This window comes from Ammospiza nelsoni, chromosome 2 (genome assembly GCF_027579445.1).
Source record: "Ammospiza nelsoni isolate bAmmNel1 chromosome 2, bAmmNel1.pri, whole genome shotgun sequence".
Lineage (NCBI taxonomy): Eukaryota > Metazoa > Chordata > Aves > Passeriformes > Passerellidae > Ammospiza > Ammospiza nelsoni.
The window spans coordinates 117,962,114-117,978,271 of NC_080634.1; the positions used below are offsets into that span (position 1 = coordinate 117,962,114).

The 16,158-nt window shown below is 35.6% G+C and overlaps 1 protein-coding gene across 4 annotated transcripts in view; it reads right to left on the minus strand.

The window, feature by feature from the left end:
* Nucleotides 1–16,158, minus strand: part of TTC3 (tetratricopeptide repeat domain 3) — a 118,454-nt gene that overhangs the window by 96,132 nt on the left and 6,164 nt on the right. For 3 of the 4 annotated variants that reach the window (XR_009420511.1, XR_009420512.1, XM_059493597.1), the window contains exons 3-4: nt 14,768–14,813; nt 5,871–6,030 (exon numbers count right to left, since the gene is read on the minus strand). Coding sequence is in view for 1 of the 4 variants with exons in the window: in XM_059493597.1 (XP_059349580.1) it covers nt 5,871–6,030; nt 14,768–14,813 (206 nt within the window). In the remaining 3 variants the exon portion in view is untranslated. The remainder of the gene's footprint in view (nt 1–5,870; nt 6,031–14,767; nt 14,814–16,158) is intronic. The other variant, XR_009420513.1, reaches the window with a different exon arrangement.

Genomic DNA, 16,158 nt, shown 5'->3' on the forward strand with positions numbered 1-16,158 from the left:
TTCCAAAACTCCAGAATCCTCACGGATTCCAAACTTCAGATTCCCAAAGATTCAAAAATCCCAAAGATTCCAAACTCCAAAATCCCCAAAGATTCCAAAATCCCAAAGGTCCCAAACTCCAGAATCCCAAAGATTTAAAATTTCAGATCCCCAAAGATTCCAAAATCCAAACTCCCAAAGGTTCCAAACGCCAGAATCCCAAAGATTCCAAAACTCCAGAATCCTCACGGATTCCAAACTCCCAAAGATTCCGAACTCCAGAATCCCCAGGGATTCCAAATTCCAGATCCCCAAAGATTCCAAATATTCCAAATTCCCAAACATCAAATCCAAAGTCCCCAAGATTCCAAAACTCCAGAATCCCCAAAGATTCCAAATTCCAGATCCCCAAAGGTTCCAAAATCCCAAAGGTCCCAAACACCAAAATCCCAAAGATTCCAAACTCCCAAAGATTCCAAATCCAAAATCCCAAACATCAAATCCAAAATCCCCAAGATTCCAAAACTCCAGAATCCCCAAAGATTCCAAAATCCCAAAGATTCCAAAATCCAAACTCCCAAAGGTCCCAAACTCCAGAATCCCAAAGATTTCAAATTTCAGATTCCCAAAGATTCCAAACTCCAAAATCTCCAAGATTCCAAAACTCCAGAATCCCAAAGATTCCAAAACTCCAGAATCCTCACGGATTCCAAACTCCCAAAGATTCCGAACTCCAGAATCCCCAGGGATTCCAAATTCCAGATCCCCAAAGAATCCAAATATTCCAAATTCCCAAACATCAAATCCAAAATCCCAAAGATTCCAAACTCCAAAATCCCAAACATCAAATCCAAAGTCCCCAAGATTCCAAAACTCCAGAATCCCAAAGATTCCAAATTCCAGATCCCCAAAGATTCCAAAATCCAAACTCCCAAAGGTCCCAAACTCCAAAATCCCAAAGATTTCAAATTTCAGATTCCCAAAGATTCCAAACTCCAAAATCCCCAAAGATTCCAAAATCCCAAAGATTCCAAATCCAAACTCCCAAACATCAAATCCAAAGTCCCCAAGATTCCAAAACTCCAAAATCCCAAAGATTCCAAACTCCAAAATCCCAAAGATTCTAAATCTCCAGAATCCCCAAAGATTCCAAGTTCCAGAATCCCAAAGATTTCAAATTTCAGATTCCCAAAGATTCCAAACTCCAAAATCCCCAAAGATTCCAAAATCCCAAAGATTCCAAACTCCAAAATCCCAAAGATTCCAAAATTCCAGAATCCTCACGGATTCCGAACTTCAGATTCCCAAAGATTCCAAACTCCCAAAGATTCCAAACTTAAAAATCCCAAAGATTCCAACAAAACTCCAGAATCCCCAAAGATTCCAAATTCCAGAATCTCCAAAGATTCCAAAATCCCAAAGATTCCAAACTCCAAACTCCCAAAGGTCCCAAACTCCAGAATCCCAAAGATTCCAAACTCCAAAATCCCCAAGATCCCAAAACTCCAGAAGTCACAGATTCCAAACTCCAGATTCCAAAAGATGTCAAACTTCAGATTCCCAAAGATTCCAAAGATTCCAAAATCCCAAACGTTCCAAACTCCAAAATCCCGAACATCAAATCCAAAATCCCCAAGATCCCGAACTGCCAAAGGTCCCAAAGATTTCAAATTTCAGATTCCCAAAGATTCCAAACTCCAGAATCCCCAAAGATTCCAAATTCCAGATCCCCAAAGATTCTAAAATCCCAAAGGTTCCAAACTCCAAACTCCCAAAGGTCCCAAACTCCAGAATCCCAAAGATTTCAAATTTCAAATTAACAAAGATTCCAAACTCCAAAATCCCCAAAGATTTCAAAATCCCAGATTCCAAAATCCAAAATCCCAAACGTTCCAAACTCCAAAATCCCGAACATCAAATCCAAAATCCCCAAGATCCCGAACTGCCAAAGGTCCCAAAGATTTCAAATTTCAGATTCCCAAAGATTCCAAACTCCAAAGGTCCCAAAGATTCCCAGAACCCCAAAGATTCCAAACTCCAAAATCCCCAAGGATTCCAAACTCCAAAAGATTGCAAATTCCCAAAGATTCCAAACTCCAGATTCCAAAAGATGTCAAACTTCAGATTCCCAAAGATTCCAAACTCCAGAATCCCCAAGGACTCCAAACTCCAAAATCCCAAACATCAAATCCAAAGTCCCAAAGATTCCAAAATCCAAACTCCCAAAGGTCCCAAACTCCAAAATCCCAAAGATTTCAAATTTCAGATTCCCAAAGATTCCAAACTCCAAAATCCCAAAGATTTCAAATTTCAGATTCCCACAGATTCCAAACACCAAAATCCCCAAAGATTCCAAACTCCAAAATCCCAAACATCAAATCCAAAGTCCCCAAGATTCCAAAACTCCAGAATCCCAAAGATTCCAAATTCCAGATCCCCAAAGATTCCAAACTCCAAACTCCCAAAGGTCCCAAACTCCAGAATCCCAAAGATTTCAAATTTCAGATTCCCAAAGATTCCAAACTCCAAAATCTCCAAGATTCCAAAACTCCAGAATCCCAAAGATTCCAAAACTCCAGAATCCTCACGGATTCCAAACTCCCAAAGATTCCGAACTCCAGAATCCCCAGGGATTCCAAATTCCAGATCCCCAAAGATTCCAAATATTCCAAATTCCCAAACATCAAATCCAAAATCCCAAAGATTCCAAACTCCAAAATCCCAAACATCAAATCCAAAGTCCCCAAGATTCCAAAACTCCAGAATCCCAAAGATTCCAAATTCCAGAATCCCCAAAGAGTCTAAAATCCCAAAGATTCCAAAATCCAAACTCCCAAAGGTCCCAAACTCCAAAATCCCCAAGATTTCAAATTTCAGATTCCCAAAGATTCCAAACTCCAAAATCCCCAAAGATTCCAAAATCCCAAAGATACCAAACTCAAAAATCCCAAAGGTCCCAAAACTCCAGAATCCCCAAAGATTCCAAATTCCAGAATCTCCAAAGGTTCCAAAATCCCAAAGATTCCAAACTCCAAACTCCCAAAGATTCCAAACTCCAAAATCCCAAAGATTCCAAACTCCAAAATCCCAAAGATTCCAAACTCCAAAACCCCCAAGATCCCAAACTCCAAAAGATCCCAAACTCCAAAATCCCAGAGATCCCAAACTCCAGACAATCAATATTTTAATTTTTTAATTTTCTTCCTGTGGATCCAAGAACTTCCGACCTCAAGCGAGCGCAGCATTTCCGCCCCAGCGGGAGCCGGGCTGGGAGCACCCGCGGAATTCTGCCAGGAACCAGGAAAAGTGGGAATATCTGGGGGGAAACTCCCCTGGAAAATGGGAATATGTGCATGGAAATTCCCTTGGAAAATGGGAATATCTGGAGAGAAATTCTTTGGGAAAAGTGGGAAGAATTGGAGGGAAATGTCCTTGGAAAAGTGGGAATATTTGGAGGAATTGCCCTTGGAAAATGGGAATATTTGAAAGGAAATTCATTTGGAAAAGTGGGAGAAATTAGAGGGAAATTCTTTTGGAAAAGTGGGAGGGTTTGGAGGGGAATTCCCTTGGAAAATGGGAATATTTGGAAGGAAATTCTTTGGGAAAATGGGAATATTTGGAGGAATTTCCCTTGGAAAATGGGAAGATCTGGAGGGAAACTCCCCTGGAAAATGGGAATATCTGGGGGGAAACTCCCTTGGAAAATGGGAATATCTGGGGGGAAACTCCCCTGGAAAATGGGAATATCTGCAGGGAAATTCCTCTGGAAAATGGGAATATCTGGAGGGAAATTCCCTTGGAAAATGGGAATATCTGGGGGGAAACTCCCTTGGAAAATGGGAATATCTGGAGGGAAATTCTTTGGGAAAAGTGGGAATATCTGGGGGGAAACTGCCTTGGAAAAGTGGGAATATGTGCATGGAAATGTCCTTGGAAAATGGGAATATCTGGGGGGAAACTCCCTTGGAAAATGGGAATATCTGCAGGGAAATTCCTTTGGAAAATGGGAATATCTGCAGGGAAATTCCCTTGGAAAATGGGAATATCTGGGGGGAAACTCCCCTGGAAAATGGGAATATCTGGGGGGAAATTCTTTGGGAAAAGTGGGAATATTTGGAGGGAAATGTCCTTGGAAAAGTGGGAATATTTGAAAGGAAATTCATTTGGAAAAGTGGGAGAAATTGGAGGGAAATTCTTTTGGAGAAGTGGGAGGATTTGGAGAGAAATGTCCTTAGAAAATGGGAATATCTGGGGGGAAATTCTTTGGGAAAAGTGGGAATATTTGGAGGGAAATGCCCTTGGAAAATGGGAATAGCTGGGGGGAAACTCCCCTGGAAAATGGGAATATCTGGAGGGAAATTCCCTTGGAAAAGTGGGAGGATTTGGAGGAAAATTCCCTTGGAAAATGGGAATATTTGGAGGGAAATGCCCTTGGAAAATGGAAATATTTGGAAGGAAATTCTTTTGGAAAAGTGGGAATATTTGGAGGAATTCCCTTGGAAAAGTTGAAAGGAAATTCCTTTGGAAAAGTGGGAGGATTTGGAGGAAAATGCCCTTGGAAAATGGGAATATTTGGAGGAATTTCCCTTGGAAAATGGGAATATCTGGAGGGAAACTCTTTTGGAAAATGGGAATATTTGGAAGGAAATTCCCTTGGAAAATGGGAATATTTGGAGGGATTTCCCTTGGAAAATGGGAAGATTTGGAGGGAAATGCCCTGGGAAAATGGGAATATTTGGAGGGAAATTCTCTTGGAAAATGGGAATATTTGGAGGGAAATATCCTTGGAAAAGTGGGAGAAATTGGAGGGAAATTCTTTTGGAAAAGTGGGAATATTTGGAGGGAAATGCCCTTGGAAAATGGGAAGATTTGGAAGGAAATTCATTTGGAAAAGTGGGAGGGTTTGGAGGGAAATTCCCTTGGAAAATGGGAATATTTGGAGGGAAATTATTTTGGAAAATGGGAATATCTGGAGGGAAATTCTTTGGGAAAAGTGGGAAGAATTGGAGGGAAATGTCCTTGGAAAAGTGGGAATATTTGGAGGAATTGCCCTTGGAAAATGGGAATATTTGAAAGGAAATTCATTTGGAAAAGTGGGAGAAATTAGAGGGAAATTCTTTTGGAAAAGTGGGAGGGTTTGGAGGGGAATGCCCTTGGAAAATGGGAATATTTGGAAGGAAATTCTTTGGGAAAATGGGAATATTTGGAAGGAATTTCCCTTGCAAAATGGGAATATTTGGAAGGAAATTCCCTTGGAAAATGGGAATATTTGGAGGGAAATTCCCTTGGAAAATGGGAATATTTGGAGGAATTTCCCTTGGAAAATGGGAATATTTGGAGGAATTTCCCTTGGGAAATGGGAGTATCTGGAGGGAAATGCCCTTGGAAAATGGGAATATTTGGAGGAATTTCCCTGGGAAAATGGGAATATTTGGAAGGAATTTCCCTTGCAAAATGGGAATATTTGGAAGGAAATTCCCTTGGAAAATGGGAATATTTGGAAGGAAATTCTTTTGGAAAATGGGAATATTTGGAGGAATTTCCCTTGGAAAATGGGAATATTTGGAAGGAAATTCTTTGGGAAAATGGGAATATTTGTAGGAATTTCCCTTGGAAAATGGGAATATTTGGAGGAATTTCCCTTGGGAAATGGGAATATCTGGAGGGAAATTCCCTTGGAAAATGGGAATATTTGGAGGAATTTCCCTTGGAAAATGGGAATATTTGGAGGGAAATGCCCTTGGAAAATGGGAATATTTGGAAGGAAATTCTTTTGGAAAATGGGAATATTTGGAGGAATTTCCCTTGGGAAATGGGAATATTTGGAAGGAAATTCTTTGGGAAAATGGGAATATTTGGAGGAATTTCCCTGGGAAAAGGCGGACACTCACCAAAAGGTGTCCACGAAGGACGTGCTCTCCCTGGTGAACAGGGCACACCAGAAAATCCGGATTTTGATCACGTTGCAGATTTCCCTCAGTTTTTCCACGGGCAGGGAGCACCAAACGTCACAGGGATCGACTCCTGCGGGAAACGGAACTGCGGGCGCGGCTCGGCACGCGAAGGCCACAAATATTGAAATAAATCAGGGTTTCAGGCACCCAAAGTGCCAAGAAATGTTAAAATAAATCAATATTTCAAGCACCCCAAAGTGCCAATAAATATTGAAATAAATCAGGGTTTCAGGCACCCCAAAGTGCCAATAAATATTAAAATAAATCTTTATTTCAGGCACCCCCAAGTGCCAAAACCATTTAAATCAATCTTTATTTCAGGCATTATAAAGTACCAATAAATATTAAAATCAATCAATATTTCAGGCATTCCAAAGTGCCAAAACCACTAAAATCAACCTTTAGTTCAGCCATCCCAAAGTGCCAAGAAATGTTAAAATAAATCAGTATTTCAGGCACCCAAAGTGCCAAGAAATGTTAAAATAAATCAATATTTCAGGCATCCCAAAGTGCCAAGAAATATTGAAATAAATCAGTGTTTCAGGCACCCCAAAGTGCCAAGAAATGTTAAAATAAATCAATATTTCAGGCACCCCAAAGTGCCAATAAATATTAAAATTAATCAATATTTCAAGCACCCCAAAGTGCCAATAAATATTGAAATAAATCAGTGTTTCAGGCATCCCATAGTGCCAATAAATATTGAAATAAATCTTTATTTCAGGCACCCCCAAGTGCCAAAAACATTTAAATCAATCTTTATTTCAGGCATTATAAAGTGCTAATAAATATTAAAATAAATCAATATTTCAGGCACCCCATAGTGCCAAAAACACTAAAATCAACCTTTAGTTCAGCCATCCCAAAGTACCAATAAATATTGAAATAAATCAGTATTTCAGGCACCCAAAGTGCCAAGAAATGTTAAAATAAATCAATATTTCAGGCATCCCAAAGTGCCAAGAAATATTGAAATAAATCAGTGTTTCAGGCACCCCAAAGTGCCAAGAAATGTTAAAATAAATCAGGGTTTCAGCCACCCAAAGTGCCAAGAAATATTAAAATTAATCAATATTTCAAGCACCCCAAAGTGCCAATAAATATTGAAATAAATCAATATTTCAGGCACCCAAAGCACCAAAATCACCAAAATCAATCTTTATTTCAGGCATTATAAAGTGCCAATAAATATTAAAATCAATCATTATTTCAGGCACCCCAAAGTGCCAAGAAATATTGAAATAAATCAATATTTCAGGCATTATAAAGTGCCAATAAATGTTAAAATAAATCAATGTTTCAGGCACCCCAAAGTGCCAATAAATATTAAAATTAATCAATATTTCAAGCACCCCAAAGTGCCAATAAATATTGAAATAAATCAGGGTTTCAGGCACCCCAAAGTGCCAATAAATATTAAAATAAATCTTTATTTCAGGCACCCCCAAGTGCCAAAACCATTTAAATCAATCTTTATTTCAGGCATTATAAAGTGCTAATAAATATTAAAATTAATCAATATTTCAGGCATCCAAAGTGCCAATAAATATTAAAATCAATCAATATTTCAGGCATTCCAAAGTGCCAAAACCACTAAAATCAACCTTTAGTTCAGCCATCCCAAAGTACCAATAAATATTGAAATAAATCAGTATTTCAGGCACCCAAAGTGCCAAGAAATGTTAAAATAAATCAATATTTCAGGCATCCCAAAGTGCCAAGAAATATTGAAATAAATCAGTGTTTCAGGCACCCCAAAGTGCCAAGAAATGTTAAAATAAATCAGGGTTTCAGCCACCCAAAGTGCCAAGAAATATTAAAATTAATCAATATTTCAAGCACCCCAAAGTGCCAATAAATATTGAAATAAATCAATATTTCAGGCACCCAAAGCACCAAAATCACCAAAATCAATCTTTATTTCAGGCATTATAAAGTGCCAATAAATATTAAAATCAATCATTATTTCAGGCACCCCAAAGTGCCAAGAAATATTGAAATAAATCAATATTTCAGGCATTATAAAGTGCCAATAAATATTAAAATAAATCAGTATTTCAGGCACCCAAAGTGCCAATAAATATTAAAATCAATCAATATTTCAGGCATTCCAAAGTGCCAATAAATATTGAAATAAATCTTTATTTCAGGCACCCCCAAGTGCCAAAAACATTTAAATCAATCTTTATTTCAGGCATTATAAAGTGCCAATAAATATTAAAATTAATCAATATTTCAGGCATCCAAAGTGCCAAAAAATATTAAAATTAATCAATATTTCAGGCACCCCAAAGTGCCAATAAATATTAAAATTAATCAATATTTCAAGCACCCCAAAGTGCCAATAAATATTGAAATAAATCAATATTTCAGGCATTCCAAAGTGCCAATAAATATTGAAATTAATCAATATTTCAGGCACCCCCAAGTGCCAAAAACATTTAAATCAATCTTTATTTCAGGCATTATAAAGTGCTAATAAATATTAAAATAAATCAATATTTCAGGCACCCCATAGTGCCAAAAACACTAAAATCAACCTTTAGTTCAGCCATTATAGAGTACCAATAAATATTAAAATAAATCAATATTTCAGGCATCCCAAAGTGCCAATAAATATTAAAATAAATCAATATTTCAGGCACCCCAAAGTGCCAAAAACACTAAAATCAATCTTTATTTCAGCCATTATAAAGTGCCAATAAATATTAAAATAAATCAGTATTTCAGGCATTATAAAGTATCAATAAATATTAAAATAAATCAATATTTCAGGAATTCCAAAGTGCCAATAAATATTAAAATAAATCAATATTTCAGGAATTCCAAAGTGCCAATAAATATTAAAATAAATCAATATTTCAGGAATTCCAAAGTGCCAATAAATATTAAAATAAATCAATATTTCAGGCATCCCAAAGTGCCAATAAATATTGAATCAATCATTATTTCAGGCATTATAAATACCAAATAAATACCAATAAATATTAATAAATATTAATAAAATCAATTAATATAATAATAATTAAATAAATAGAATATAAGTAAATATATTGGTACATAAACACCAATATATATTAAATTAAAGGATGAATTCAGGCATTCCAAAGTATCAAAAAACATTTAAATCAATCATTATTTCAGGAATTCCAGAGTGCCAATAAATATTAAAATAAATCATTAATTCAGGAATTTCAAGATGCCAATAAACACTAAAATCAATCATTTTCTCAGGCATTATAAATACCACATAAATACCAATAAATATGAAAAATAAATATTAATAAAATAAATAAATATAATAATAATTAAATATATGTAATAAAATTAAATATATTGGTACATAAATACCAAGAAATATTAAATTAAAGGATGAATTCCGGCATTCCAAAGCACCAATAAATATTAAAATCAATTATTATCTCAGGCATTATAAATACCAAATAAATACCAATAAATATGAAAATAAATATTAATAAAATCAGTAAATATAATAATAATTAAATATATGTAATAAAATTGAATATATTGGTACATAAATACCAATATATATTAAATTAAAGGATGAATTCAGGCATTCCAAAGTATCCAAAAACATTTAAATCAATCATTATTTCAGGCATTATACGTACCAAATAAATACCAATAAATATTAATAAATATTAATAAAATCAATTAATATAATAATAATTAAATAAATAGAATATAAGTAAATATATTGGTACATAAACACCAATATATATTAAATTAAAGGATGAATTCAGGCATTCCAAAGTATCAAAAAACATTAAAATAAATCATTATTTCAGGAATTCCAAAGTCCCAATAAGGACTAAAATGAAAATAAAAAATGGAGAAATGAAAATAAAAAATGGAGAAATGAAGATAAAAATGGAGAAATGAAGATAAAAAGGGAGAAATGAAGAGAAAAAAGGAGAAACAAAGATAAGAGTGGAGAAATGAAGATAAAAATGGATAAATTAAGATAAAAATGGATAAATGAAGATAATGGAGAAATGAAGATGAGAGTGGAGAAATGAAGACAAAAATGGAGAAATGAAGAAAAAAAGGGAGAAATGAAAATAAAAAATTGAGAAATTAAGAGAAAAGTGGAGAAATGAAGATAATGGAGAAATGAAGATAAGAGTGGAGAAATGAAAATAAAAAATGGATAAATTAAGAGAAAAATGGAGAAATTAAGAGAAAGTGGAGAAATGAAGATAAAAATGGAGAAATGAAGATAATGGAGAAATGAAGATAAAAGTGGAGAAATTAAGAGAAAAAAGGAGAAACGAAGATAAAAGTGGAGAAATGAAGATAAAAATGGACAAATGAAAATAAATGGAGAAATTAATAGAAAAATGGATAAATGAAGATAAGGGAGAAATGAAGATAAAAATGGAGAAATGAAGATAAAAATGGATAAATAAAGATAAAAATGGATAAATGAAGATAAAAAGGGAGAAATGGAGATAAAAGTGGAGAAATGAAGATAAAAATGGATAAATTAAGAGAAAAAATGGAGAAATTAAGAGAAAAATGGAGAAACGAAGGTAAGAGTGGAGAAATGAAGATAAAAATGGAGAAATGAAGATAAAAATGGAGAAATGAAGATAAAAATGGATAAATTAAGATAATGGAGAAATGAAGATAAAAAGGGAGAAATGAAGATAAAAATGGATAAATGAAGAGAAAAATGGAGAAATTAAGAGAAAAAAGAAGAAATGAAGATAAAAAGGGAGAAATGAAGATAAAAGTGGACAAATGAAAATAAAAAATGGATAAATTAAGAGAAAAATGGAGAAATGAAGATAATGGAGAAATGGAGATAAAAGTGGAGAAATGAAGAGAAAAATGGATAAATTAAGATAAAAAATGGAGAAACGAAGGTAAGAGTGGAGAAATGAAGATAAAAATGGAGAAATGAAGATAAAAAGGGAGAAATGAAGAGAAAAATGGAGAAATGAAAATAAAAAATGGAGAAATGAATATAAAAAGGGAGAAATGAAGAGAAAAATGGAGAAATGAAAATAAAAGTGGAGAAATGAAGATAAAAAATGGAGAAATTAAGAGAAAAATGGAGAAATGAAGATAAAAATGGATAAATAAAGATAAAAATGGATAAATGAAGATTAAAATGGATAAATGAAGATAAAAAGGGAGAAATGAAGATAAAAATGGATAAATTAAGAGAAAAATGGATAAATTAAAAGAAAAAAGGAGAAATGAAGATAAGAGTGGAGAAATGAAGATAAAAATAGATAAATGAAGATAATGGAGAAATGAAGATAAAAGTGGAGAAATGAAAATAAAAACTGGATAAATTAAGAGAAAAATGGCGAAATGAAGATAAAAATGGACAAATGAAGATAAAAATAGATAAATGAAGATAATGGAGAAATGAAGATAATGGAGAAATGAAGATAAAAATGGATAAATGAAGATAATGGATAAATGAAGATAAAAACGGAGAAATGAAGATAAAAATGGAGAAATGAAGATAAAAATGGATAAATGAAGAGAAAAATGGAGAAATTAAGAGAAAAAAGAAGAAATGAAGATAAAAGTGGAGAAATGAAGATAAAAAGGGAGAAATGAAGATAAAAGTGGAGAAATGAAGATAAAAGTGGACAAATGAAAATAAAAAATGGATAAATTAAGAGAAAAATGGAGAAATGAAGATAATGGAGAAATGCAGATAAAAATGGAGAAATGAAGATAATGGATAAATTAAGATAAAAAGGGAGAAATGAAGATAAAAATGGATAAATTAAGATAAAAAGGGAGAAATGAAGATAAAAGTGGAGAAATGAAGACAAAAATGGAGAAATGAAAATTGAATTAACCAGGGCAAGAGGGCACAAAACCAGCGGGGTTTGTGAATTTGTCCTCAAAATTGCCTCTTGCAATTGTCAGAATCTGGATGGAACAGGCAGGGATGATAACATGAAATTAAAATTAAAGATTTTAATTAAAAATTAAAAATTAAAAATTAAAAATTAAAAATTCAAGGGGGGCATTGAAGCCACTTCAAGTCCTCCGCAGGGAATGAGAATTTTGGTGGGGCGGGGTCAGAGCAGAGCGGCCGCAGCTGAGAGTGGGGAAAAGGCAGGGGAAAATGGGGAAAAATGGGGAAAAATGGGGAAAAAATGGGGAAAAATGGGGAAAATGGGGAAAAAATGGGGAAAAAATGGGAAAAAATGGGGAAAAATGGGGAAAATGGGAAAAAATGGGAAAAAATGGGAAAAAATGGGGAAAAAATGGGGAAAAAATGGGGAAAAATGGGGAAAAATGGGGGAAAATGGGGGAAAATGGGGGAAAATGGGGGAAAATGGGGGAAAATGGGAAAAAATGGGAAAAAATGGGGAAAAATGGGGAAAAAATGGGGAAAAAATGGGGAAAAATGGGAAAAAATGGGGAAAAGAGAGGGAAAGAGAGGGGAAAGAGAGGGGAAAATGAGAGGGAAAAAGAGAGGCAAAAAGAGGGGGAAAAAGAGAGGGAAAAAGAGAGGGAGAAGAGGGGGAAAAAGAGAAGGAAAAGAGAGGGAAATGAGAGGGAAAAATAGAAGGAAAAAGAGGGAAAAGAGGGAAAAAGAGAGGGGGAAAAGAGGGAAAAAAGAGGGGAAAGAGAGGGGAAAAGAGAGAGGGAAATGAGAGGGAAAAGAGGGGGAAAAAGAGAAGGAAAAAGAGAGGGGAAAGAGGGGGGAAAAGAGAGGAAAAAGGAAAAAGAGAGGGAAAAAGAGGGGGAAAAAGAGAAGGAAAAAGAGAAGGAAAAAGAGAAGGAAAAAGAGAAGGAAAAAGAGAAGGAAAAAGAGAAGGAAAAAGAGAAGGAAAAGGGGGGAAAGAGGGGAAAAAAGGGGGAAAAGGGGGGAAAAGGGGGGAAATACAGGGAAAATAGAGGGAAAAATAGAGGGAAATGAGAGGGAAATGAGAGGGAAAAAGAGAAGGAAAAAGAGGGGAAAGAGAGGGGAAAAAAAGAGGGAAAAAGAGAGAGGGAAATGAGAGGGAAAAGAGGGGGGGGAAGAGAAGGAAAAAGAGAGGGGAAAGAGAGGGGGAAAAAGGGAGGAAAAAGGAAAAAGAGAGGGAAAAAGAGGGGGGGAAAGAGAGGGGAAAAAAGAGAGGGGGAAAAAGAGAGGGAAATGAGAGGGAAATGAGAGGGGAAAAGAGAGGGAAAAAAGAGGGGGAAAAAGAGGGGGGAAAGAGAGGGGAAAATGAGAGGAAAAAAGAAAGGAAAATGAGAGGGAAAGAGAGGGAAAAGAGAGGGGGAAAAAGGGGGAAAAAGAGAGGGAAAAAGAGAGGGGAAAAGAGAGGGGAAAAGAGAGGGAAAAGAGAGGGAAAAAGAGAAGGGAAAAGAGAGGGAAAAAAGAGAGGGTAAGAGGGGGAAAAGAGAGGGAAAAAAAGAGGGAAAAAAAGAGGGAAAAAGAGAGGGAAATGAGAGGAAAAAGAGGGGGAAAAGAGGGGGGAAAAGAGAGGGGAAAATGAGAGGGAAAAAGAAGGGGGAAAAGAGAGGGAGAAGAGAAGGGAAAAGAGAGGGAAATGAGAGAGGGGAAAAGAGAGGGAAAATGGGGGGAAAAGAGAGGGAAAAAGAGAGGGGAAAAAAGAGGGGGGAAAGGGGGAAAAAGAGAGGGAAAAGAGGGGGAAAAGAGGGGGAAAAAGAGAGGGGGAAAAGAGAGGGGAAAAAGAGAAGGAAAAAGACAAGGAAAAAAGAGAGGGGAAAAGAGAGGGAAAAAAGGGGGAAAAAGAGGGGGAAAAGGGGGGAAAATAGAGGGAAAAATAGAGGGAAAAGAGAGGGGAAAAAAGAGGGAAAAAAAGAAGACAGGGGAAAAGGCAGGGAAAAGGGACAGGGGGGAAAAGGCCGGGAAAAAAGGAAAAAACAAAAAAGACAGGAGAAAAGACAGGAAAAAGATGGGAAAAAACAGGGGGAAAGGGAAGAAGACAGGGAAAATACAAGAGAGAGGAAAAGGCAGGGAAAAAAAAAAAACAGGGAAAAAGATGGGGAAAAAAGAGAAGGAAAAAGGCAGGGGAAGAGACAGGGAAGAGTTGGGGAAAGAGACCAGGAAAAGATGGGAAAAAATGGGGAAAAAATGGGGAAAAGGTGAGAAAAAGGCAAGGGGGAAAGGCAAGGCAGGGAAAAGATATGGAAAAAAGCAAGGAAAAGGCAGGAAAAAACCCACAAAAAATACACAGAAAAATTACACAAAAAAAAATTACGCAAAAAAAATTACGCAAAAAAAATACGCAAAAAAAATTACGCAAAAAAAATTACGCAAAAAAATTACGCAAAAAAAATTACGCAAAAAAAATTACGCAAAAAAATACAAGAAAGAAAAGACACCAAAAAACCACACAAAAAAAAAACCCACACCAAAAAAAAACCACCCATAAAAAATACACAAAAAGCCCCACAAAAAAACACACAAAAAATTCCCTTTCCACAGCTGTTTATCTGCTTATTCCCACAAATCAGGGGTTGGTGCAGAAAATATAATTTTGAATTTGAGCCATCTGTTTTTCTACAACTGGGAATTTTTGGTTAATTATTACTGCAAAAAAAAAAACCAAAAAATGGAAATTGTTTTTAGACCTACACAGGTAAAACCACCAGCCTTGAATTTCCACCCTCACAGCATTCATTGCCTGCATTTATGTAAATATTCCTGAATATTTCATTTATATTAGGAGAAACAGGTGAGAATTGTTCCAAGGTAACAGAAAATAACAAAGCTTCTGCTGAACAATAATAATGAACCAATTTTCAGGCAAAATAAGGAAAAATAAAATTAAATAGCAATCCAAAGATGCAAGAAATGAAGAATATTGGTTTTGTTTCCATACCTGTTTTAGGTTTACACGGCACTGTCTGTCCAAAGGTTCCATGATCCTAAAGATAAACAAATTATTGACATATTTATATGTAATATATTTATATATTTACCATTTATTACATCGCACAGCCAATAGCAAACAAAGAAAGCCACGCCAGGAACAAAGAAAGAATTTTGTTTGGAGGAAAAAAAAAGAATATTTACCTGCGTTCCCATTTAAAAAAATGGCCACAGGTTAATGAATGGACAGGAAAAGTTTTACACAATTAAAACAATATTTTCAATCACACTAGGAGAGGATTCTAGGAATTCATGATTCAAAAAATCAGGCAGCAAAATCATGTTCAAGAAGACCTGACTAAACTCAAAGTTTTAAAATAAAAATTTTTAAAATTTTTAAAAATAAAAAATAATAATTGCATTTTGACAGTGAATGTGTATTTAAATAAAATACACATTATAGCAAAGTAAAGGGAGTTGATTTAGTTTTTCATGTTACTTTTAAGGGGTTTAAACCCCATCTGAGCACCTGAGGCTGAAGAAATGATTTATTCTGATTTATAGATCCCTACAAACTCTGTAATTTTAGCAAACATCATAAATGAGTGATTTAATGAACACTCTGTATCACAGGAAATGCTGCATTATCATTTCACAGAAATGCAGAAATTATCAAATTCATGGATTTAACAAGCCAGGACACACAACAACAAAGAGGAGGGAAAAAAATCAACTGTGATTAAAAATCAGCTCATCCTGAAAGACAACTGAGAGCTCTTAAAGAGTTTTGTTTCGGCAGCAGCAAACACCCACAAAGTTCTCCAGCGGCAGAAATAAATTCTGAATGGAATCACAGGCATTAAAAACTCACATCACACCCCTCAGAGGAGGAAGGAGACAAATAATAATAATAATTACAAGAGCTGAAATCCCAGGAAATGAAAGTTGAAATCCACAGGCCAAGAGCTGAAATCCCACAAGAAGCTGAAGTTCCACAGGTCAAGAGCTGAACCACGGGCCAAAAGCTGAAATCCCAGGGGCCAAAAGCTGAAATCCCAGGAAACCAGGGTTGAAATCCCACAAGGGAAGAGCTGAAATGCCTCAGGAACCAATTGGTGAAATCCCACAAGCCCAAGAGCTGAAATCCCAGGAACCAAGAGCTGAAATCCCAGGAACCAAGAGCTGAAATCCCAGGAAACCAGGGTTGAAATCCCACAAGAAGCTGAAATTCCACAGGCCAAGAGCTGAAATCCCACAGGCCAAGAGCTGAAATCCCAGGAGGCAGGAGCTGAAATCCCAGGAACCAAGAGCTGAAATCCCACAAGAAGCTGAAGTTCCACAGGTCAAGAGCTGAACCATGGGCCAAAAGCTGAAATCCCAGGGGCCAAAAGCTGAAATCCC